General features: G+C 45.5%; 1 protein-coding gene across 13 annotated transcripts in view; it reads left to right on the forward strand.

The window, feature by feature from the left end:
- The window catches only part of RASAL2 (RAS protein activator like 2), a 175,990-nt gene that overhangs the window by 79,461 nt on the left and 72,876 nt on the right, over positions 1 to 23,653 (forward strand). For all 13 annotated transcript variants that reach the window (XM_068951771.1, XM_068951772.1, XM_068951773.1 and 10 more), the window contains exon 3: positions 8,077 to 8,203. In XM_068951771.1, the coding sequence (XP_068807872.1) occupies positions 8,077 to 8,203 (127 nt within the window). The remainder of the gene's footprint in view (positions 1 to 8,076; positions 8,204 to 23,653) is intronic.

Genomic DNA, 23,653 nt, shown 5'->3' on the forward strand with positions numbered 1-23,653 from the left:
AGCTTTAAAAGTTGATAATGCTCCTGGGTTTGTTTGTTTAATTCTTCTGTTACAGATTTACCTAGTTTAAAAATAAATATTTTAAGAGGAGCTATAAAACAGGAATGTTTGCAAACTACTGAAGTAGATTTTTTTTTAATATATAAATGTCCATAAATTTGAGTCTAATACCATGGTTTCCTACATTTGGAGATGAATTGAATTTTTTGCTTTTTTTTCTTAATTCTTTTGAAGCTTGCGCATATGCCTGTGCACAGGCTGAAAATGAGACCTGTAGCTGGTGTAGGACTAAAAGTTATCCTTATCCGTCTTGAGCTGTGATCAGGTGTATTTACAATATTTCCTTGCATGGGGAGGGGCAGGAAGAGGTCTGGAGAAGGACGTTACATAGTGGAAGGGAGCAACATCAGTGCTCTGTTATTGCAACACCTGAAACATTACTGGGTAGGAGAGGTGATCAAATGCAGGATAAATGGAAGACCCGTATCATAATGTTTGTTTACTACATAATTCTTTTTTTATTCTGGCAGGAATGTCATTTAAGGAATTAAAGTATATCCTGGAGAAAATTAAGGACATATGAGAGTTATTTCTAAAACTGTACTTACCCCAGCTGTGCTGGGGTGAAGGATGTATGTCATTAAAGAAATGTAATTGGAAAAAACACTGGCTCATATCACAAATAATTATCTGCAGGTGGTAACTGTGCACTTAGGGGCTGTTAATTGCACTTACCACATCCAGTTAGAACATCCTGCAGTGAGTAAGAAGAGCCTCTTGCTTAGATCCTAAGGAATAAATATGGGAAGTTGGATGCCTCACTGGTGTATTAAGCCTTTTTATGTGACATGTAAATGCACTCTGCTTTTGTCTTCCTCTGTCAGAGGCTGGAGAAATTCAGTAGCAGGGCATACAGAGTGTGGGGCGCGGGTAAGAAGAGCAGATACAGAAAGAAGTTGAGCAGAAGAGCAAATCTTTGCCCTGTGCTCTCAACAGAGCCTGTCAGCACTGTATACAATGAGAAATAATTTGTTTAAGGAAACACTGCATGCAAATGGGCCAAGCAGACCTGCCTTTGGAGCAGGAGTGACTCTACACGCTGCCGATCTGATTTGTTTCAGAAGCGAGTAGCCAGAGTCAGATTTGTCATTCTGATTTTAAAGTAATTTGGAACTACTATGAGTGAAGGGAAAAAGGGAACTCCTTCCTCATAAGTATATTATAGGAAAATAAAAGGTTGTCTAAATCTACCTTCTGAGTCTGTACGCGTGGCAGTGTACATACGATCCCTTAAAGAAACACAAAACGGATATCCTGGTCGAACTGCTAGTTAGAGACACATGGAGCTGATACTCTGGACTTGCAGCTTGAACACTTCTGAAATAGAAATATCCCTGGTGGGTTTTATGAGAAATGGAAGGGGAGGCGACTCGGTGAACTTTATTTGGCAACTTTGCCAGAGTTGGAAGAGGCTTGATGAAATGTGATCTAGAAGCGAGAGTGAGTAAAGGCCTAAGGCAGCAATGGGGAGAGACGCTTGGAAGTGCAGATGTAGGAGGAGAATCAGAAGAAGACTACGGGTGGGAGCAAAGGCACACCGAACCGAAGGGAAGGAACAGCTAGAGTTAGAGTCATGAGGGAAAGAGAGCTTGCTAAAAGAAGAAAATAGGAAAGTATGTTTAGAGGAGAATTATTGGAAAGGTGATCCTGGAAGAAGTGTTTTTGTTAACCTGAAAGGTGGTGAGATAGGCACCAGGAAGCTGAAGATGGAGAGGCTCCAGCTCTGCAGATGGGAACTGCTAATACAGTGAGCAAGCTGGAGCATCTTTGGGACTCTTGGAGACAAACTTAGAAACATTATGAAGGACCAAATGGTACACCTTAGTAAGGGCATGGATGAGAGGGAAGAAGGAAGAGATGTTAACAGGGGAGGGTCCTTTCAGCCAAAAGGGAGCGCTTGCATAATGTAAAGGCTGCTGTAATTGGAAAACTGCTAGTCTGAGGCATCCCATTTTATTTTTTATGCATTTACTTTATTACTTCACAGAATAAAAATCCACGAAGCTTAGTCTGTGTGAAATTGAAAGGGAGCAGAAATGTTTGATGTTGTTTAATGCTTATACGGAGTATTATGCAGTATGTATGTCAAAGTGAGAAAGTAGAAAACCAGGTACCAAATGGAAACAGGTAATGAAAGAGGTCTTCACTGTTTCAGCTGTAATACTAAGTATGGTTTCTTTCACTTAAAATATGGCATTGGGAACTGTGCAGATTTTTATTTTGAGACTGTCTGAGGAAACAGCACAAAAATAAACAAAGTAGTAAGAAAACCTTTTCTTATAGCATCCTACCAGTACAGGCTTATTGAAAAGGCAATTTGAGATTATGTGCAGAGAGGCTTTGCGCTGTGCAAGCACAACAGTAGGTAGGAAATTGGAGAAATTTCAAGGTACAACTTGATCCAAAAATATCTGTAATTACTTAGACAAAAATAGTATGACAGTATCACCTTGTGCAGTGTAGATTAATGTTAATCACTTGACACCTTGTCAGCTTTGTAAAAGGAAAATGGGCGAGACTGGAGGATGAAGACTATTAACGAAGAGAAGAGGTTGAGGCCCAGAAAGTAAGTAGAATGAACCCCTGTAGGGACGTGAGCGACGACTTGACAAATAAGGAGTCATGAGTGACAGGAGAGATGAGCAATTAGTAGACGATATCATGGGGTGGTAATATCTTGCAGCATCTTTCAAGACAAGGAGAACAGGTCTAGGCCGATTCACTTACAAAACAGTTTTTTTCTACGGGGAAGACGCATTCCGTATCAATTTTCCCACTGTTGGGCAGGTGAAGATATTTTCATCCTTTGCGCAAGCCGTTCTGTAGGGATCAGAGCTTTGAGGACATGCTTTGAAAGAGGGCACAATAAAAGGTGTCTACAAAATGATGCCCTTTAAATGGGGAAATGGAAAGGGTTAGTGCTCCTGATAAGTGTTTTTGGATAGATAATCCATTGCACAAGGTTTTCAGGAGGGATGTGACAAATGGCTGCATCTGTTGCTGGCCTGGTTTTTAGTGAGTCATTGTCGTTAACTACAGGAGAAACGGCCAAGAAATGGCTGTTATCCTTCAGAATCCTCTTATTTTATCTTCAGTCGGAAATAAAGATGAAGATGTCTTTAGTGTGTTAGACTCCTCCTTTTTCCTCCTCCCACCCGAAGCCTCATCTTTCTTTTGGATTCAAAGGGGCTTTTTACTCAAGGGCAAAGGAGAGTAAAGGTCTGCATGCAGAGTGACAAGACCTACTGCTTACTGGTGCTGGGGATGGAGGCCAGTAACAGGACATTTCTGGTATATCTTTTGATGCTTTTTCATCTCCAGTGACAGACACCAGTAGTGTATCAACAGCAACGCTTTCCAGAGAAAACCAGCAAGAGCAGACATGGATACATGGGAGTGGGGAAGTGCTTCAGAGATGCCATGTGCCATTCTCAAAAGACTCCTTCCACTGGCATCTTCCAGCAAATACGTGTTGCTAGAAAATACCAATTTATCAAAGCTCAATCCAGTCATACAAGAGGGTTTGCTTTAATTTTCAAATTAATGTAATTAATTTTTCAAAATTCCAAAGAAATGTTTGCCAACATTTTTAAAATGGATTTTTATGTTAAAATTTTAGCCAGCTTCTAGCCTTTTATAAGAAGGTAAAAATAAATGAAGAGCTTTACCAATACTGGACTGTTTGACATGATTCCAAACTTTCTGATTACTCATCCACAAGAAGTTGCAAGTTCTCAAATTTTTTTGTCAAGAATCAGTGTGAGAAATTGCCAGGTTGGTGAAGTCTCAGCAAGCCAAGGGACATGATAACAAAAGCATATGAAAAAATAGCTGAAAGCCTAAATGCCATCAGAGTGCTGCCTTTGCAACGCTTTGTAATTCTCCTCAACCCTTTGCTGAGGTGCTTGCTGGAGAGGGGGGGATTGAGAGATGATGTCTGAGCTGGTATTTGTATTGTATTAAATATGCGTTTAAAAACCGCCTTCGGCCCCAAGAGGTGCAGAGCTGCTGGCTGAGCTCATTTAGCGTGTTTCTGAAGGTGTATTTTTAAGAGCAGGCTAGTGTTACGCTAAGCAATGAAGGGCGGTCCTGCAGTCTCAAAATTAGTTCTTTTCTGTTAGTACGGGCTGAAACTAAGGGTTTGGAGGAGTGTTATTTTAAGTAACACCGCGGTGTTGCAAGTCGGGCTTTAGGGGGTTCTCTTTAGCTACTTTTGCTAGTTTAACCATGTCCGTGGGGTTGTGGGCTGTTTCTCTGTTCTCTGGCATAGATGAAGTTATCCCTGATGCAGCGTACAGAAGTGCAGAGTGGAATGAAGAGTATCAGCAAAACCGCTGGCTTCCCTCAAGCCCCTGTAAACTTGCTAACAAAAGCAGCCCTTTGCTGGTGTAGGCTGTGCGGGACGAACGTAGTTAGATTGCTCCTTTGCTAGCGTGCAGCCTGCCCGTGTTTTCCTGGGCTGGGGAAATGCAAAGTGCCAAAGGCTAAGTGACTCAGGATTAGGACCCAAGCTCGCAGAAAGCCTTCCTGTTAATGGCTCGGTTCCTCTTTGAAGATAAATCCTCCCTCTGGTATGCAGAAGAAGATTTGTTTTTGACACCGGCGCAGGTTGCTGCAGCCTGTTTGCTTTTCCCAGGGCCACAAAGGGCAGCGTGGCCTCAGTCGCCCTTCTGCTCGCCCTCGGCTCTGGGGTCCCCTTGGCTATTAGGGACTGTGTTACCGGTGGGGTGCTAGCACTTCTTTTGCCAGTGGATTAAAGAAAAAAAAATCATGTCCTAGATCCTATGTTAGGCAGTTCATAAAGATTACTGAAGTGGCATATTTTAAAGGAAAGGGACTAGATTAATTTCTCCGTTAAAGATTTAATAGTAGAGAAGTCTACCACCGTGTGAACTGTGCTGGTGTAGGACTAGCCTTTAGGCCTAGCTACAAGTTGGCTGAGAAAGGAGGATCCCGGAGTGGTGTCCTGACGCTTTTAAGGTGCGTTGGGCTGAAAAATGCCGTAATGGAAATAAGGAGAGGCAGAGCGGGGGAGCGCTTAGGAGGGAAGGAGCCTAAGTGGAGCCTCCAGATGAGAACTGGAAACGTAATATGTGATCCTGATTGACTGAACGTAGCGTAAACTAACAGAGATAGTCTCTGCTTAGCTTTCTAATGAGCTCTCACGTGGAGATCCTTCAGCAAAGGGGCTGAGGTAAAAACCCACCAGCACAGAAAGTAGCCTTAACAGAATAACCACGAGGGATTTGGGAAACGTGTTTTAAAAAAACGAGCGCTGTTTGAAGGAGACAACTAGACTAGCGCAGTAATAAATAGCCTTAAAAATGACCTTAAGAGAACGATAAGCGCTCAAAAGTCAGGAAACGCCAGAACTAGTCCGAGAGCGCCATGCTGTTTCTAAAATAGCACTGTATCTTCTGTGGGTTTTTTGCAACCTTCAGTACAAATGCATAATATCTTTTTGTTTGCTATTAATACTCTGTTTTCAGAGATGCTTGAAGATATGAAAGGATAAGCAGCGCAGGAAAAGTGACAGGAGCTTTCAGTCCCCGAGCTGCAAGCTGTTTTCTTTGTAGCTACGTGGAAAAAAAATTGTGAGATTACATGCAGTCGAACGGTTGAAGGCAGCGTCCTCATTAAAACTGCACCGAGATGCTGCGTGCGCCGAGGGCTTGTGTCTGCTTCCGGCCGCGGGATGCTGCGGCTCTGTCCCGCGCCCGCTGGGTTCCTCCCGGCTGCTCAGTGCTCCTTCCCACCATTACCCACGTTTGGGCCTTTTCCGGGCAGCAGCAAGAGGTATCTCAGACCAAGCATGTTTTGTCTCGCTTTTGCAGCCCGCTTCTCCCATTTGCGCTGACCTCGACTGCGTAGGCATAGCAGGGCCAGCTACGTTTGTTTGCTGGTTTGCAAGTGCTTAAGCGTCCAGCATTCACGGTCTCAATTTTGAATAGAATAAGTGATTTCCAAAGAGGAAATCCTCTTCTTGCACCCCTCCAAACAGCCAGGTCTGACGGACCTGGTGGGTGCTCTGCTCGGGCACACGGTCACGCAAGGGCCGGCGAGGGAAGTCGTACTCGAAAGGGAACCGAGTGCCAGCTTGCCCCAGGGAAGTCATTTAAGATCGGGGAAGATGTGTGCTAGTGACGCACAAAATCACAACAAAAGCACGATCCGCGTGCCTGATAGCGCTGAAGGAGGGGGATTCCTGCAAAATGAACGTGTGGTTGGTATGCCCGCGTGGAAACGCGCAGCAGCAAGGCAGGGGAGAGGCACGCGCGTGTACACAGCAGACCTTTATTCTGGGGGCTTCAGGCAGGTATTCGTGTTTCCCAAGGTTTTGCAAGTTTGCCAGTTCTCACTCAGTTTTTAGAAGAACGCTCAGCTGAACTTCAGCTTTTAGGTTTTGGGGTTTTTTTCTCCTTCCAAAGTTGTTCACAGAAACTTGCCAAGATATTTATTATGGAGAGGAATCAGTTTTATACCCTTTCTTACCTTTGCCGATAGCTCAAATAACTTTTTTCCTCCCCCCAAACCTGAGGGCCGAAGTGTGGCCTGAGAAATCGCTCCCTGCTGAGCGAAACCTTCTGGAAGTGGAAACAAGAACAGGGAACTACAGTAATACGTGAGCCTCCGTAAAGATGGGGTGCTGACAGTCTAGCTGCAGCACAAATCTTTTTGCACGTGTGGTTGAGAGCTTACTATACCGTTGACCTCTTAACGTGCTGGAGTGAATGAATCCTGTTGACAGGATTTTACTGCGCTCAGTGGTTTTCTACAACTTTCTTGCGCAGTCGTGGGGCAGTTGCAGCTGGGCTCTAAACCGCCCTTTTCAGAATGAGTTAATAGCTGCATCAGAGGATCGATAGCAAGAGCGAAGCGTTGATCAGCGCAGTCATAGAAAGCTCTCCTCTGAGTTGCACGTAGGCCTTGTTTATCCTGTTTCTGGAGATGACTTTTTTTTTTTTTCCTTCCTTGTAATCTCTGTCTTCAGCGGCCAGTCTTTCGGCACCTTAAACAGTCTTTGCTGTCTTGCATCTGTTGAACTTGTTCAAAACAATTTGTGCGTTCTCCCAAAGGGTCGAGTGAAAGATGCCTTCCCGCTGGTTATCTGAACCGCGCTTCTAGCAAGTGGGTGGCTGTCTGAAATTGTTGTCCGTCTGCCTTTCTGCATGCAAAGCAGCAGATGCTTGAATTCACTCAAGCTAATCACAGGAACAAAGTCATACTGCCCAAAGGTGCGCATGCAGGAGCCTTAAAGCAGTGGGGGTCTCTTGTCCTCCAGATCTCCGTGTCCACGGTTCTGGATTGCAGCAGGAGGGCGTCAAGCCCGCTCCCTGCGTCCAGAGATGCGTGGTGTTGAAGCAAAGCGACTGTACCGCTCAGGTTGTTTCAGGGCTGTCAGCTGTTGTCCGGGTGCCCTGCAGCTACTCTGACAGGTAGCTCTAGTCATCGCTTTTTTCCCCAGCATCAGCTTCTCTTTAGCAAAATTTAGTCCTGCAGGCCGGTGTTTAAAGGCAGAAGGTGGGGAGCAAACCCCGAGGACCCAAGTTCTGCCAGAATTTCCAAAAAGAAACAAGGTCTTGATGCACTCAGTACTTTCAAAGACAAGGATTAGCTCACGGCGTTTTGCTCCTGTGAGAGGTTTCGGCAGGAAGGACCCCAGGTCCGTTCTGAGGTCCCACTTTTAGGCCGAGTTTGACTGAAACGTTTCGGTCATAGCATATGTTCCCTTTCTTGATGTGACCAACAGGACCAGCTGAACGTGCCGCGAGTCGGGCGGGCCGGCTGTGTCGTCGCTCGCCGTCCCCTCCGCGCGGGTTGCCGCAGGCCGGGGCGCTGCTGGCCGCTTTCCCGGGAAGCCTCCCGCTTTCAGGGATTTTGCGGTAAAGGCGCCCAACTGTGAGCGTTAGTACTAGATCCGTAGAATTGAGTAAATTAACTTAAGCTCTTATCAAGATGGCTCATTAACAGCCTGGCCCGGCGGCAAATTAACACGTCGGCATCCTTTTTCCGCAGGTGCCCGTCGAGGGGGTGCAGGAGCCGCCGGCGGAGGCTGCCAAGGGGCGCTGCCTGCGCCGCACGGTGAGCGTGCCCTCCGAGGGCCAGTTCCCCGAGTACCCGCCGGAGGGGGCCGCCAAGCTGGGTAAGTGCAAACCTGGGGCGCGGCGAATCGATCCGAACGGGGTTTTTTTTTTTTTTTTAATTTGGGTTTCTGGCAGCAGCCGCTTTAACGCGCGGCAGCGCTTCCCGGCAGCGTCCTTGCAAGCGAGCTCGAGGGCGTCGCGACTACGTCAGCGGAGGTCGCGGGACCGTGGCTGCCTCGCGGCGAAGTGACTGCAGGACACCAGCGTTTGTCCGGATGTCTCTGAGGTTACTGCAGAGGGTGGGCTGTCGCTGCACGCAGTCAGGTTTATAACCACGTTTGTGAGGTTACGCGGCTCTGCGCTTTATGACTGAGAGTTGCTGTGAGCTGCTCAATGACGTTGCGTCTTCTGCAGCTGGTTGGAGGTGGTTCCTGCTGTTCCTCAGCGCTGTTGTGTAGGTCTGGTCTACCTTGCTTTGAGTCTCTCTGGAAGTTTCTTTGCTTCATGTTTGAGTAACAAGTAGTGAGTAACAGCTTTTGGCTTTGTTTCCAGAAATTGCCTGATGCCTCTTTGGGGTGCAAATCCTAAAAGAACCAGCCAAGTATCTGCTGCTGCTGGCTATGATTATGAATGTTGAGCTCTAAGGAAAGCAAAAGGAAGGGCAGGCATTAAAAATGACAGGCAAAGGCTCTGTTGCGGGAGTTTGCTGAGTCCAGATTTGGCCAAGTTTCCCAGGATTTTTCTCCCCAGTTTGTTCCACCCCACCTGTGGCTGCACAAAGAGCGTCGCTCCAGCTCTTCCCAGAGGCAAGGAAGAGTGAAGGGAGGCAGCAACCACAGACAAGTAAATTCTTTCTACCAGAACCTATGCAATAAAATTTCTTTGGCGTAGGCTGCGAGTAGCTGGTAGGGTCTAGGAGCAGTTCTTCTTAAGTTAACTGTTTAAAAAAAAAAAAAAATACTAACCTTGGGAGGGAGGCGACGAGAGATAAGGAAAGGCTACTGTGCATCTCTAACAGTAAACCAGCTTTGATAACATCATTACCAAGGGTGAATAGCAGGTAAGGTATTTTTCATTTCACAGGCTCAGCTGGTTTTTTTTTTTCTGCCCAAGAATTTTATTCTGTGAGCAAATTGCAAATAAGTCATTAAAAGATAAAGTACTGTGCAGCTGAACATAGAAAATCCCACTCTTGTAGATGGTTAATTAACAGATTGCAACTGTAGTGCTCATTTACTTGTACTTGCCAGTAGCGCTCCTCAGTCTTCCTTGGCTGGGGGAGGAAGGATAGGGTTTTTGGTTTTTTTTTTTGTTTGTTTGGTTTTTGGTTAGTTGGTTTTTTGCCTCCTGGATTAGGCCTCTGAAAAGAAAGAGGGCACCTCTGAGTTTTAGGAGGGAAAATGGCAAAATACTTGCGGATGAGTGATGTCAATCTAACTCCTATTGGGTTTGCTTGTTGCATTTCCAGTGCAGCACTAAACGATCATCTTGTGCTGCATGAACAAGTGTTTGTTCTTGTTTGGAAATAAACCTGATATTAAGGACATGGTTTACGCTATGTTATGGGCAAAGCACCTACTCCAGATGCGTGGCTAGTGAGATGAACGAGGAAACATACTGCAGCCAGGCTGTGCTGGGCAGTGGATATTATTTGCAACTTTGCAAGCTAGAAAGAGCTTCAGAATCATGGAGATTTAAGTGTCTTTTTCTGTCTTTTTTTTGTACCATATGCAAAAATTGTGTAGAAGGATTTATACACTTCCCTAAGCATCTGAATAGCTGGAAATGCCAGTGTTGAGTTTGTAGATGTAACCTTGTAACCTTCATTTGTCGTGAACTGCAGTACAGGACTAGATGCCCGTGTGCTGTTTGGGTATATGCGTTACTATGCATTCTGCGCCGGTTTTAGATGTATGTGATATCTTGTAGTGTGCTGCTTGATGTATGCCTGACGAGAGTCTATTCAAAAGTACAGGAGAAGACCATGTGGATATGGATTTCTCAAACGAGATCTACAACTATAGTGAGTATAGATATCAACAAAGCCTGTAGCTGAAGAAAGCGGGCAAGCAGTGGGAGAAAGGCATGAGATGGAGAAAAACTGAGCAATGCCCGTACTGCCAGGAAGGATGAGAGGAAGTGGGAGGGAAGGTTTATATATAATCTTTGATCGCGGCAGCATAGGTAAGGTTCCCTTGTTTTTTTTTACATCCTGGTTTGAAAGGTTTCTTATCATGATTACGGAATTCCTGCCACTGGGAAAAGGTGGGGCGATAAAGCGAGCGGTGGGAAATAGCTTCGTGTCAGGATGTCGAGCCAGAGGACAAGCCAGTGAAGGAAACCATCAAACATCCTTGTAAAGAGAAAGAAACAGATGGTGGCAGCCAGAACATATCGCCAGCAGTACAGATAACAGCTGGACGAAAATAGCTTTGGAATGGACACCAAAAGCTGAAAAGCTCAGTGGAGGCAGATAAAATATCCAGTAGAGAAATTGCTATGCCGAGCTGATAAGAATATCTAGCTTGTCCTAGGGAAGCGTGTGCATAACATGGCAACAGCAGGCGTTGCATCTTATGATGATATCTGAAATTACTGCTTACAGATGAGCTTTTTAGGGCTGGCTGTAATACAAAGGTTAATGCATAGTGATGGCACATGTTTTTCTCCTCTATAAAAGGTTGCCATACCTCCCTCTCTACATTAAAAAGAAAAGGGGGGAGGAGGGAATCAGATGATGGAATTTTTTCATGTGTAGCACTATAGTTATGCCTTAAAACCAACACCAGGAATATTGTATCAAGTCAATCTTTTTGTATATAGAGCAATATGTTAGAGCGCACGTGCTCCTGGGGCTCTGCATGATCAGCAGTAGCACCTATTCTGCAGATTTCCGTGGCATTCGTTATAGCTAGGGTGCTGGGTGCACATCATCATAGCCCTGTTCGTAGGAAGCGTGTGGGTCAGCCTCCCCATGTTACAGTTGAGAAGCCGAAGGAGGAGATGCATGACTCACCAAAGGTCAGCATGGAGTCCAGGGTGCTTCACCCAAGGCGGTCATAGTCTTTCTTGCCTTCTCTCTCATTTCTACCCTCGCTGCAGGGCTGGCTCAGCTGTTTGCGAGGCAGCTGCTGAACCACCATGGTTTGCAGTCCCATGGACTAAGATAGACACCAATTTCCACATACTTCACTACCGTAAGCTGTAATTTGTGATGGTTCAGCAGCTGCTGGAGGAGCAGCTGAGCCATCCCTTCTGTGCGGGCAGAAACCACTATAGTCGTCCCCGAACAAGAGCCTTAGGGGCAGACACAAAGATGAAACACGAGATAAAAAGTGACTTGTTTAAACAGTAAAAACTAATAGGACCATTTAAAAAGCATAACTCCAGAGGACACTCGCCATCCACTAGCTCGGGAGCTTGACCTCTGTTTGCAGGCAGCGGAGAGGTTGTTTCTAATGTTGATATTTTTAATTCCCACCCGGAAGGTACATTGTGCGCAGAGTTGCGTAACTGAGGTATCTGACTCCCCGTTAAATATATCCCATGAAATTTCCTTGGTACGTAACCTGTATCATTGTAGTACTACCTGTCTGCAGGCGAACAGGCACACTCTAAATGTCTCGTTTAATTGCTAGAGATTTGTCTAGCAGGCAGCACTTATTTCCAGAGGTGTTTCTGTTCAGGGAAGCCAAGAACAGAGCTGTAATTTTTCCCTAGCTCCAGCATATTACCCTCTTTCCCTCTTCTTTCAAAGATAACTTTCAATGGGCTAATTCTCTTATGATGTGTGATATGAGCCATGAGGACCAGCACCTACATGGAGTAGGAAAGGATAATATAAAGAAACTCAAGCAAGTTCCTACCTTGTATTTGCCTCTATTTCAAATTGAGATCTTGCTGTTCTCTAACAGGTGTGTGTGTGGTGTTTTTTTTTTTTGTTAGGGAGATTACATCCTTTATAAAGGATTATTATTTATAACAGCATATTGGAATTAACCATTCATACAGCAAAAGCCTGATTTGGATTTCAGCCGTTCATACTGTTTGACAGACTAGCTTCATTTCCCAAAATAATCCTGTTTTCTCTTACTCTGCTTCCTTCTCACCACCTGCTCACACTAAATGAGAGTTGTTAAGGAAAATAGTTGGTAAAAGTTTTGATTCTGGCATCTGGGTGCATCTTTGTGGCATTAATAGGAGATTTTTTTTGCCTACATGCGTCAAAATGTGTAAGGATTGAAAGTGAGGAAATGGGTTTTTTTTTTTTTTAATCAGGATATCAATTATTAGGAAAGACTGTCATCAGGGAGAGATTTCCTTAGATTCTCTGATGCTAAGAAAGACTAGTGGTGATGTAAATGGATTTTCTTTTTATATTTGGAGATGAAATCATCAGAGAAGAAAGTGAAGACTTTCCCTTGCTGAAACAGCCCTATTTTTTCCCTGTCTCATTTCTGACTTTGCTGAGTATGAAAGCTCTTGAGAGAAGATTGCAAGCACTGGATAGAAGCAGATCAAAGACGAAGAAGCTCTATTCAGGTTTTTTGTTTGGTCTTCACCTTGAGTCACTAGCATTGAGAAATTTTGTTAGGGAGATTACATCCTTCATAAAGGATTATTATTTATAATAGCATATTGGAATTAACCATTCATACAGCAAAAGCCTGATTTGGATTTCAACCATTCATACCATTTGACAGACTAGTAACACAGTTATTGCTTCATTTCCCAAAATAATCCTGTTTTCTCTTACTCTGCTTCCTAAGTCACTTGGTCTAAATAATGGAAAAACATAATATGCACCCTCTGCCCATGATAAATACTAGCGTGCAGGTTGTTGCCTTCGCTGATCTAATTGTACTAAACAATATTACCATGGAAAGTTGATTAGGAGCTCTGGCAACAGGCTGTGATCTGACTGACACTTCTCTTGGCAGCAAAACTGGTGTAAAGGCTTTCCATCTTCCATCCACCACCCCGGTGAGTAAGTTTGTCTCCTTGCACTGTGCATTCATTTATTTTTGCAGCTGTTTTTTAATCCAGATCACCATACAGCCTCACGGAGAGCTGTGCCAGCACAACTGGGGCACAGTTCTGCAGTACAAATGAGCAGAGGTGAGAGGAGAGGAGGCAGGAACTCCTTCAACTAGCTTTGTTGCTGGCAAAAGTGTCTGGAACTGCACAACTAAAGGTATTTTTGCCTTATATGTACTCCAGTTTCTTGGTTGGAGATAAAATAACCGCCAGGCCTGAGCACAATATGGGTCAGCAAGCTTTGTGCCTCTTAGCAGCCTCCGTGCAGTCAGCTCTGCATTTCAAGTGCCTGCTCGCAGCCCCTGCATCGCTCCCTGGCTCATCTCCCAAGTTTCTGTGCTGGATTCATCTTCACATCATCAGAGGGCCAACTGGCCTTTAGTGCCTTCGCCTTGTCTGTAGAGTGTTTCCATAGCTGTCACTCAGCTGCTGACTCCTGTCTCTGCAACCCTTTTCCCATTCCTCTGCTATAGTTTCATCCATGTAACCTCCTGTTCTCATCTGTTCTTCCTCCTTGGGGCAAATCTCCCCTGCGCTAATATGTTGCAGTTCTCTGAACGTCTCTGTAAATGATGCCTTTGTTGACCAGTAACATGGAACATGGCAATGGAAAGACCTTTACTGACCACACCTGGGGTACTGGGTCCAGCTGTGGCCCCAGTTCAAGGAGGATGTTGAGAACCTGAAGGTGGTCCAGCACGGGTCTGCCAAGGTAGTTTTGTCCAGGAGTACCTGACCTATGAAGGAGCTTGTTTAGGCTTGGCATAAAGAGGCTAAGGGATCATTTAATAGCAGCCCACAACTGTTTGAAGCAGTGTTAGAAATGATGGAGCCAAACTCTTCTCGGTAGTGGTAGATGATAAAACAAGGGCTAGTGGTGACAACTTGCTTGGGAGGTTCAGATCAGACATTAAGAGAAACTTGGTCAATGGGAGGGTGGTGCAGCACTGGATGAGGCTGCCTAGCAGGACTGTGGAATCCTCATCCTTCCAGACCTTCATGGCTCAGCTGGACAAAGCCACAGCTGACCTGATCTGATGTGGGCAAAGTTCTGCTGCAGGTGGGAAACTGGACTTGATGACCTCCAGTGGTTCCTTCCAGCCAGTGTTTCTGTGATTCTCTGCTGTACTTTCTATCCCATTTTGACTTTTTCCTGCTAACGTATATTCATCCACCTGTTGTCATCAAGCAACTGTAACTTGTCTTGTTCAGGGACTCTTTTCCAATTATTTTTAGTCTGTTTTTCTAATGAAGTACAACTCATGCTGCATCCGTCTGTGTCTTCTCTTCCTCTAACTGTTTGGGTCTACTGGCCAACTAATACTGAGTTTGAGAGAGGAACAAAGGTCCCAAAGGTACTAAACTCTTACAACTTTCATAAAAACGTATGACGTAATTGCTCTATGGAGAAGCGAGTAGACTGCTGTCGAGGAAGGTAGTATTGCAGTGCATGCTCCACTTGGGAGATCAGCACCAAAACACAAATCGATAGGAAACTAAGCACCCTGAATTCCCTAACCACACAACTGGTGTGTGTGGGTGTGTGTAGCGGGGAATCTCTTCCGGAATTCCAGCTGAGCAGTGGAGGCAGCTGAGTTAAAACTTTTCAGCCCTGGATTTCCTGAAGTTAAGCATGCAAGTGAGAGGGCTGAGTTTCCAAGGAACTGCAGCTATCACTATCTCTTGCAGAAAGACCGAAACTGCTAAAATTCTGGCTGATTTTTTAGATCCCTAACCAACTTTAGGAGTGTACCTCAGAGTTAAAAATACTTGTCACAGCTCACTGTCATGCTGTGATGCAGTTAGTACAATTTTGACATTTAGTGAAAATGGAGTTAAGCTTCACATGTTCCATTTAACTTCTCGATCCTTTGGTTTAGATGTACAGGTGAAAGAATTTCCTTTTAGTGATCGCCTCCTTTGCGCTCACTCAAGCTCTTTCTTTTTTTTTTTTTTTTTAAGTGAAAATTCCACTGAATTTAGAAATTCTTCAATCTAGCGAAGAAGGGAAGAAGTGATTAAAAAAAAAAAAAGGCACCGATCTGTTTTGGTGCCAGATGCATACTGCATTGCTATCAGGTGACCAGTTAGCTGTACAGAAATCCTGCCTCGGTACTGTTTTAAAAGGTTAGCGTCCAGAGGCTTGGAAATGGAGTGAGGAGCAGAGGATTAGTTAAATAACAGCTAGTTGCGCTGCTGCCCGGAACGTACCTTTTAGAACAGTTTCTGCAAGCTGCTGCTGAGCCCGTCGAGGTGGGCATGAGTGCCTCAAGAAAACGCACGGTCCGTGCTCTTCCTTCAGGTAAAAACTTGGCAGGAGAGAACAGTCATTAACTAAAAAAAAATGCCTAGGGTTGTCTCAGTAACTGCTGTCTCTAAGCCGTGGTGGTGGTTGTAGCTAAAACAAATCAAAGCTGAGGTTTGCTTTCTGTGTATTCCAGTCGGAGTGCATACTTTGTGATGAAGGAATAAATAGATTTACTGTGCGCGCACCACATAATTACAGGCCTCGGACAGTACGGTGGAGGAGGATTGCCTGAAAAGGGTTGTGATCTTTTCAGGGGGTGGGGGAGGCCGGCAGGCAGTGTGTTTTGGAAGAAGAGATGTTGTTTGTGACCTGGTCAATGAAAGAATCTGCAATGCACCAGCCTCTACATATTCAGCAAAGATACACTTAAGAAATACGAAAGCTTTTGAAGAAGTAGGTTTATGGTACCTTCCAACAGAACTGTGCGCTGAAAAGAGGTCTCTCCCCTCACCTTCCACCGCCCAACCTTGTCCGCAAAGAGTATCTCTTTGAAAGTAAAGATGAGAAAATGCAGCGTACAGCTCCCTGTGTACTCTGCCTTATGGATCCAAGATCCACCTGGATGAAAGAAATTTGCCAGTAGCGTTGTCCGTTTTTTGCCGTGTTGCTGTGTGCAAAATATCCATCTCCTGTCAACCAGCATGTGCGACTGGGAAGCCAAGAGGGGCTTTGGGTTGCTTGTCAAATTGAGGGGAGGCGTGTGTGGGTGTGTGTACGCATCCATACCAGTGTCTCGGGCAGGGAGAGGGATTCAGATGAGCTGACTTTACTTGTGTGCAGCTCTTGATTTGCCTGATTTGGGCTTGCGCGTGCATGTTTGTGTATACATGCACAAATGTACATATGAGAGAGATTTACCTTCGCAGACAGACAGACCCAGGAGTCTAAAGGACCTGATGCATTACTGTCTGCTGTCTTTTTCTTTTAAATTAGCTTCCTCCAAGACTGGTTCGGGTGTGGGTGGGTGTTGGTTGGTTGGTTGGTTGGTTGGGTTTTTTTTGTCCTTTGAGTCCTTCCTACCAAAAATGTAAGTGGAGAGATCCCCAACAGACGAGCAGTAATACTCTCAGGAAATCAATGCAATAAGTCCTGCAACTTGTGGAAGTTTGATGCCGCTCCGTGGTGGCCTAAGCCTCGGCTGGGTTTGTGTAAGCTGCAGGTGGGTACTGTGCACTGTTAGCCACATGGCTCTGCTCTTGCGCTTCGCTTCAGTCCTGCCCAGAGAGCTACAAGCGCTCTTGCATGCGAGCCTGTCCCCAGCTGAGAGCTGAAGCCCCTGAGTTGCATAATAGCGTGAACAAGGGTCTGCCAAAGGCTATTTATGCTTTGCCTTTTTAGGACTAGGGCATTGGATCCCTGTCTCCTGGTGCCTTTTGGATATGATCAGTAGCAGGGCTTATAGCTGTATTGAGATCAACTGGAGTTTTAAAATTTGCATTTGTCTTTAGAAGACGTTGTTTGTCCGTCCATGGTGCTCTATCCCGAAATGCAAATACATGCCAACTGTGAGCTGCGTTTTAAAAAAAATCTCCTACGAAACACAGCTGCTTTGGGGCATTGTCAAAAAATTGATGCGCTACACAAGAAAACACCTCCTTTGTGAAAAAACGTCCTGCTGTCTTCAGCATCCACAAAAGAGGTTAAGAAACTTTGAGAAAAGCCCCGAAGTAACCCGATATTTGGACTATGTACAGTGCAATTTGCCTGCCTGGGGAGGATGAAGAAATTTAGGCAACCCTCCCTGAAATGAAAACCGACTCCAGGGAGGCTAGGTATTTCAAACAGGATGCCGAGATCTCAGTGACACCCCCCCCCCCCCGGGGCAGTTGGAGTTATTTGTATACAGAAAATTGCCACACTGCTGTCTTTTTCTTCTTGTATAACTCAAGTGAAGCCAAAGGATTTGGGTTTGGTTCTAAATGCTGCTGCAACTTGATTCCCTTGGACACAGATCATCTGTACTGAAAGCCAACTTTCGTCATGAGGCGAATGTTATCAGTTTAAATCTTAAACCTTTTTAGAGCGGAGATTAAAAGGAGTATGAACACATAATCTTAACTCTCTAGTACGGACATATAATCCATTAGGCGTTTTTTCTTGGAAATGTGTTGCATCCCTCCTTCCAGCAACCGCAAGAAATCTCTTTAGAAGACTTTCAAATTTTGTTACGTGAGCATAAAGAACAGCTTATAAAGAGAGCATGCCGCACCATGTACTCCTGCTAAGAAACGGTGGCTCATTGACCCTTTGGGGCAGCTTTGTTTAGGGCGTTCCAATCAAACCACCGTTTATTATGAAGGAAGCTGTCATTTTTCTTAGCTTTCTCAAAACAGCATCAACAAAAGCAACAGGAAGAAAAATCACAAAAGGTACTTAGGAAATTCTTCAGAGATATTTGCCTTAAATCATGCACAAATGTACTGTGGATTGTTAAATTTTGTAGGTTCTTTTTTACAGTTTGATGTCGCGGGGGGGGAAAAAGTAATTGCACTTCACCCAACCATGTGTACTTTCCTTTCTCCTTTCAGTAACAGCCAGCTTAAAACCCAATAGAAAAATTAACATTCCTGCCCGCAACCTGAATTCCTTTATCTTAAGTCTTGTCTACAGTTAATTTGAACCGTTGGACAAACCTAAAATGTGTCGATGCAATTAAATCTGGTTCGGAGTGTCCGTTATAGGATCAGGTGCTTATCGGCTTGACATTGGCTTGGCATCATCTGATACTTCCCCAATGCAGATATGTATTAAATGGGACTAAATGCATCTCGCGTAGAGGTTTGTACCAAATTAAATAGCCTGAGCTCCCCTTGCGCAGGGATGCGCCTGCTCCTCTCTCCTTGTTCCCGCACCTCGGTGAATCACACGGCTCCGGTTACGCGAACTAGCTCTGGTACGTCCACGCGTTGCACTTGGCGCCCGCCGCTGCGGTATGCTCGTGCCTCGCTTTTGAAAACTATTTCATTAGGGTCGCGCTTTTTTTAATCCTAGGCACAGCCCTGAGTTCCCTATCTCATGCTAGGAGCGCGTACACCGGGTTTCCGTGGCGTTCAAATGTTTCTGTAATCTTTTTCTAGTCCAAATTTCAAAGCAAAACACACAGGCACGCGCCATGCTTGACGGACAAGCTTGGATAAAAGGGGGAGAAATATGGAGTCCTTGTGGAGGACCACTCGAACCATGCTTCAGGGAGCTTTAAAGAAATGGGTCTGTTGCACAGCAAAACCATCCAATTTGTATTTTAATGAAGCTTGGAAAATTGGACTGCTGTTTCTATGATTTTTTTTTTTTTTCCCCCCTTGAGCGCGTGCTGTTTCTGGGAGGTCTGAAACCTCCTTTGCTTCTCTCACACCTCCCCCTGTCCTCAGCATGCTCTTTCTCCCGTAGCTGGATTTTGGCCTTCCTCATGACGAAATGAATGTGGGAGAGCAGTACTGGTCAGTATTGTACCGCCGGAAGGAGATGGCAGAACTTGCTCAGAAAACTGCAACAGAGCGAGAAATGCATCGTCAGTTGTATATTTGATTTTTCCATGCGAGACCTCAGGAGATGTGTTTTCCATCAGACAGTAATAGTGCTTACTTACATAGCACTTTACAGCTTCAAAATGCTCTATGAGCAGGAGCTAATTAATCTTGGCTATGCCTCTGGGAAGTCAGCAAGTGGAAATCAAAAAAAAAAAAAAAATGAAAGCAGCAGAGTTTTCTGCGCTTGCTGTGATAGCTTGTGATATTTACACTTCACCGAGGCAGTGACATACCTCCTGTTGGTTAACTACTTTTTGTGGCTGCAGAAAAAAAATGTTCACAATTATGATGTGGCTTAGATGTTAAATTAGACTTATTCCAGTGTATATTGAATATTATCCTAACCTGCTACCCTTCTCGTAACTGATGACTCCTCCGGAGCACAAGGGCAGGAAAGAATTAGAGTTGTGATTATATCTGCAAAACAGACAAAAATGTTTCAGCAGCACAGCAGAGAGATAATTTACTTAAAAGAAAAATAATAAAGCCACAGAGGGAAAGTGGGCTATTGAACTCCACTGGAGTTCATCATAAACTCTCCTAACAGGCACCTCGGTGTCGCGGGCAAATCCCCGATTCCCAAAAGAAGCCGGGGAGATGGAGAGGCCTGTGTGCGCTAGCAGTGATTACTGTCCATTAAGATTCAAGTCGGTGTCCACTAAAGTGCTTTTGGCTAAAAGCTAATAATTCTTGATGCGTGTTTGAGGCTACTTTGTCTTGTGTATTACCCAGTGAAGAGCTGAAGCGTTTTTTCCTACTCTTTTGTCTCAGGTGGAAGTGCAAACGTTTGCTTGACTAGCAACCGTTTCCCCCCCCCCCCCCAAAGGGTTGCATGTCGTTTCGATGAGGCTCTGACCAGCGAGAACGGTGACAATTCATTAACCTTTTTCCTCAGTCTTTGCTCACGTTATGTGCCGTGTCTGGGCTAAAACCATAGCAGGAAGGTCTGGAGCAGTGGTCACCAACCCGGCTGACCCCAGGGTGACGTGCAAGCAATCCGCGGTGCTTCGCTTCCCCGGCAGCGTCGTTCCCCTTGGGCTGCAGGCGATGTTGGAGAACGTTTCCAATGGGCAGAATCACGGGGATTTTGGGACTCAAGGGTGGGAAACTCCAATGGAGCTTCCTCAGGCTGATGTCTTTGGATCGTCTTTTGACTAGCGTTCTGGTCTTGCTTAGACGGTGAGGGTGAAGTGTTAACTATTGTAAGCAGGAGCAAACAGGAAAGATTTAAGGAACTTTGGGGGTTTTGTGGTTGTTTAGGGGGGATTCTAGGTGGTGGGAGGTATTTTAGGGACTCTGAATTTCGGAAGAAGGTGGTTTTTTCCTGCTGGTTGTAAAGCATATTAAGAGCTTCCTCTAAGAAGGAGCCAAGGCTGCATGACGTTTCTGCATAAGCACGCATATAGAGAAAGTGCTGCTGTTCTCTGTGTCTCTGGCTTTCAGGAGTTTTGTGGGAAGAAGAGGATCTACGCTGAGATACCTTCGTTAGCTGCATTGCTTCTTTCTGTCACATTTTTGAAGGAAAGATGATTGATATATGCGCCCATAAAGTATAAATTCAGTACTTTTTGGTAATGAAGAGGTTGTACTCAGCACACGATACAGTAGTATTGCCAATATAAACGTATCCAGATTCTCAGCACTCTAATTCTGCTGGAAAACTTAATGCTGTTTCTTAACTTCAAGATTGATCTGTGAATTATTTGCAGAAGACTGATTGCGAATAGGCATTGGAAACTTTGCTAAATCCAGACAACAACTGTTTTTTTAGATAATTCAAACTATCTGAAATATCCTGGATATGACAGGAGAACATTTATTAAGATGTTTAACTGTTGACTTCCCTCCACTCATTATTTGGCATTGTAAAAATCTTCTGCCAGCATAGTGTTATAATACATGCTCCTGATTTAAATAGGTCAGATAGATCATAGCATGGATAGACCTTAACTTAAGCTAACCTATCTCATTTAATTTTTAAAAGAAATGGATTTACATTTAAAATGTAGATTAAAAAAAAAATCAGTCTTATTTATTTGCTCTCTTTTGCTCTGATGCCTTTGCTGTGCTGTTGCCAATAGCTTTCTCAAGCAGCAGCAGCCTCTGGAGAGAGAAGCTATCACCATTCCTGGTAACTTCACCGCTTCCCAAAGCAGCTTAGGTAGGTGCAGTGGAGCTACACAGGAGCTCGCTAATGCATTGCTACTGATTTACAAAATCTGAGCGCCTCAGAAGCAAGGAAGTTCTTCTTTAGACGAAGGGTGGCGACCCGCTGTTCCTCCAATTCAGCGGGTTTTTCCACGAGGAGCAGAACGTGACGTTTGCCAGAAGTTGGTTGTTGGAGATAAAGGCAGGTGGGGAGGCAGAGGGTCACGTTCCTGGGGGGTTGCGATTGTCTTTAAGCAGTGTCAGTGTCTTTTGGGAATAAGTTTTATTCCAAGACTTTGCAAGCTGCATTTCAAGAAACTGGATAAATTTCTAGAATATTTCTAAGTATTTGTGTAGTTTGGTTTCCTTTTCTGTTTTTTTTTTAAACACTTTCCGGATTTAACGTCTCTCTTTAAGTGTTCAGAAGATGTATTTTCTTGAAGTTGAGTTGGAAGCTTCTGTGGCATTTCACAAATCTGTTTTTTGGGTTTTTTCCACGTTGGTACAGCGAGTTTTAGGGTTGATACAAGTACAAGTCCCTAGAAATCGCTTGTCTGGAAAGAACAGGCAGATTATGGCCTCATTTCTGAGCTGGAACCAAAGTTGAACCCTTCTGTTTGAACCTGAGGAAAAGTGGAGGATTGTGATGTGAATGATGTGAAATGAGGAAAGAGGAAAAAAAGGGGGGGGGGGGGAGCCAGAACGTGAAAGCAGAAACCAGAAGTGTAATCAGACAAACTTTAAAAAAAAAAAAACCATAAAAACATTACATCTCTTTGAAGAGAAATCCCCATCAGTGCTCGCGTCCCAGGCCTTAATCTTTCCACCTCTTCGCTGGCGCTCGGTGGCGCAGAGCCGGTGGCTGAGGTCGCGCCACCCTGGGGAGCGCCGCTCGGCTGCGGTGGGCGCCGGGGATGCCGGAGGCGATGAAACGCTCTCTGCAGCTTTTTGGTTTTTGGGGTTTTTTTTGGAGGAATCTCGTTCAGCTGAGATCATGAGGCCATTTCGCCCTGCCGTTTCTGGTAATTAGACGTTTCTAAGCAGCAGGTCAAACCAATGTGTCATTTTGGAGGACTGCTGGCTGGTTGTTGTGATGCTGTTGGGACAGGGTTGGGTTTTTTTTGACTTTTTGGTTTTTTGCTTTTTTTGGTGGTTTTTTTTTTTTTTTTTTTTTTTTTAAGGAGGATGAGGGTTGGGTTTTTGTCGCTCCGGACCCGCCGTTTTGTACGGCGGGTGGCGGTGGAGGAGCCAAGCGCGGACCGCTCGTCGCTTGCTGCCAGCCCTGGCCCGGCAGCAGAGGGAGAGACGTCGGGAACAGCGGCGCTAACCAAAACGGGGCAGGTTTCCATCTTCTAGATCGGCAGTGGAAAAGATGAAGAAAAAGCCTTTCGGTGCGGGGCGGCTTCGTTGGCCTTTCAGAAGCCCGAAATCAGGGTATGAATTTAAAAAAAAAAAAAAAAAAAAAGGCGGGGGAGGGTGGGGGGGGGGAGGCAGAGCTCAGGTTACAAAGAGGAAAGCGCTCGTTGTTTCTCCAAGGCGGCGCAGGGCTCTGCCCGCCCGGCGCGGCCCCGGCTCCCCCGCCGCCCAGGGGAGGCGGCGCGGCGCGGCGCGGCGCGGGGGGGCGCGGGGGGGCTGCGCGCCGGCGGCCGCGGGATCATGGTCGGGGGCTCGGCCGGCCGGCGGGGTGCAGCTGCCAGGTGAGCTCCCTCGGCGGCGAGGAGGTTGTTTCGCTGCGACTTAGGGACTCGAAAGTAACGCTGGTGTTACAGCAAATAGGACCTGCTGGGTTTTTGTGGGTGGGTTTTGTTTTGTTTTGTTTTTTAGCTTGTTGCATTTGTATAACTACCCATTTTTTTCAGTTTTAGGCACGGGTGGATTTTGGGGGTGGGGGGGAAATTAACGCTTTTTCGATAAACGGCCAAGCGCCCTGTTGATACTTTTCAGCTCGCTGTTGAGCTTGCCAGGGAAAGCTCCTGTAGGCACGGGGGTGAGCAGCAGCGAGGTGGTAGGGGTTGTTGTTGGGTTTTTTGTTTGTTTGTTTTTAATTTTGGCTCTTAAAGTTGACAAACTAGTTTATTGCTGCTTCACTCTCTTAAGTTAACTTTGTCTCCCTCTCCCTGCAAGCCGTTGTTTACCTGACATAACTCAGTGCACGTGCGCTTTCCTGGGGCCCGGGATGTCTGGATCGGGGCAGGCACGGCAGCGTGCAAGGGCGCGCCGGGCAAGCGTTCCTCCGTGTTTGCTTGCAGCCGGCACGGCGCGATGCTGTTGCCAGCTTGGCTTCCTGTCCCGCAGCAAGCGGTGGGAAATCGGAGCCGTGCAGGGAAGGCAACAGGTTGCTGGTAAAAGCGAGAGGGTTTGTTTTCTTTTCAATATCAAGTGCATTGTCTTACTAATGCTGCTTGCTTTCTGGCAGCTTTTGCCTGAAGATGCATTGGTAAGTGACACCAAGCTGGGAAGCGGGTAAATTTAGTGCCTTTTGATACAGC

Source organism: Struthio camelus, chromosome 8 (genome assembly GCF_040807025.1).
Source record: "Struthio camelus isolate bStrCam1 chromosome 8, bStrCam1.hap1, whole genome shotgun sequence".
Classification (NCBI taxonomy): domain Eukaryota; kingdom Metazoa; phylum Chordata; class Aves; order Struthioniformes; family Struthionidae; genus Struthio; species Struthio camelus.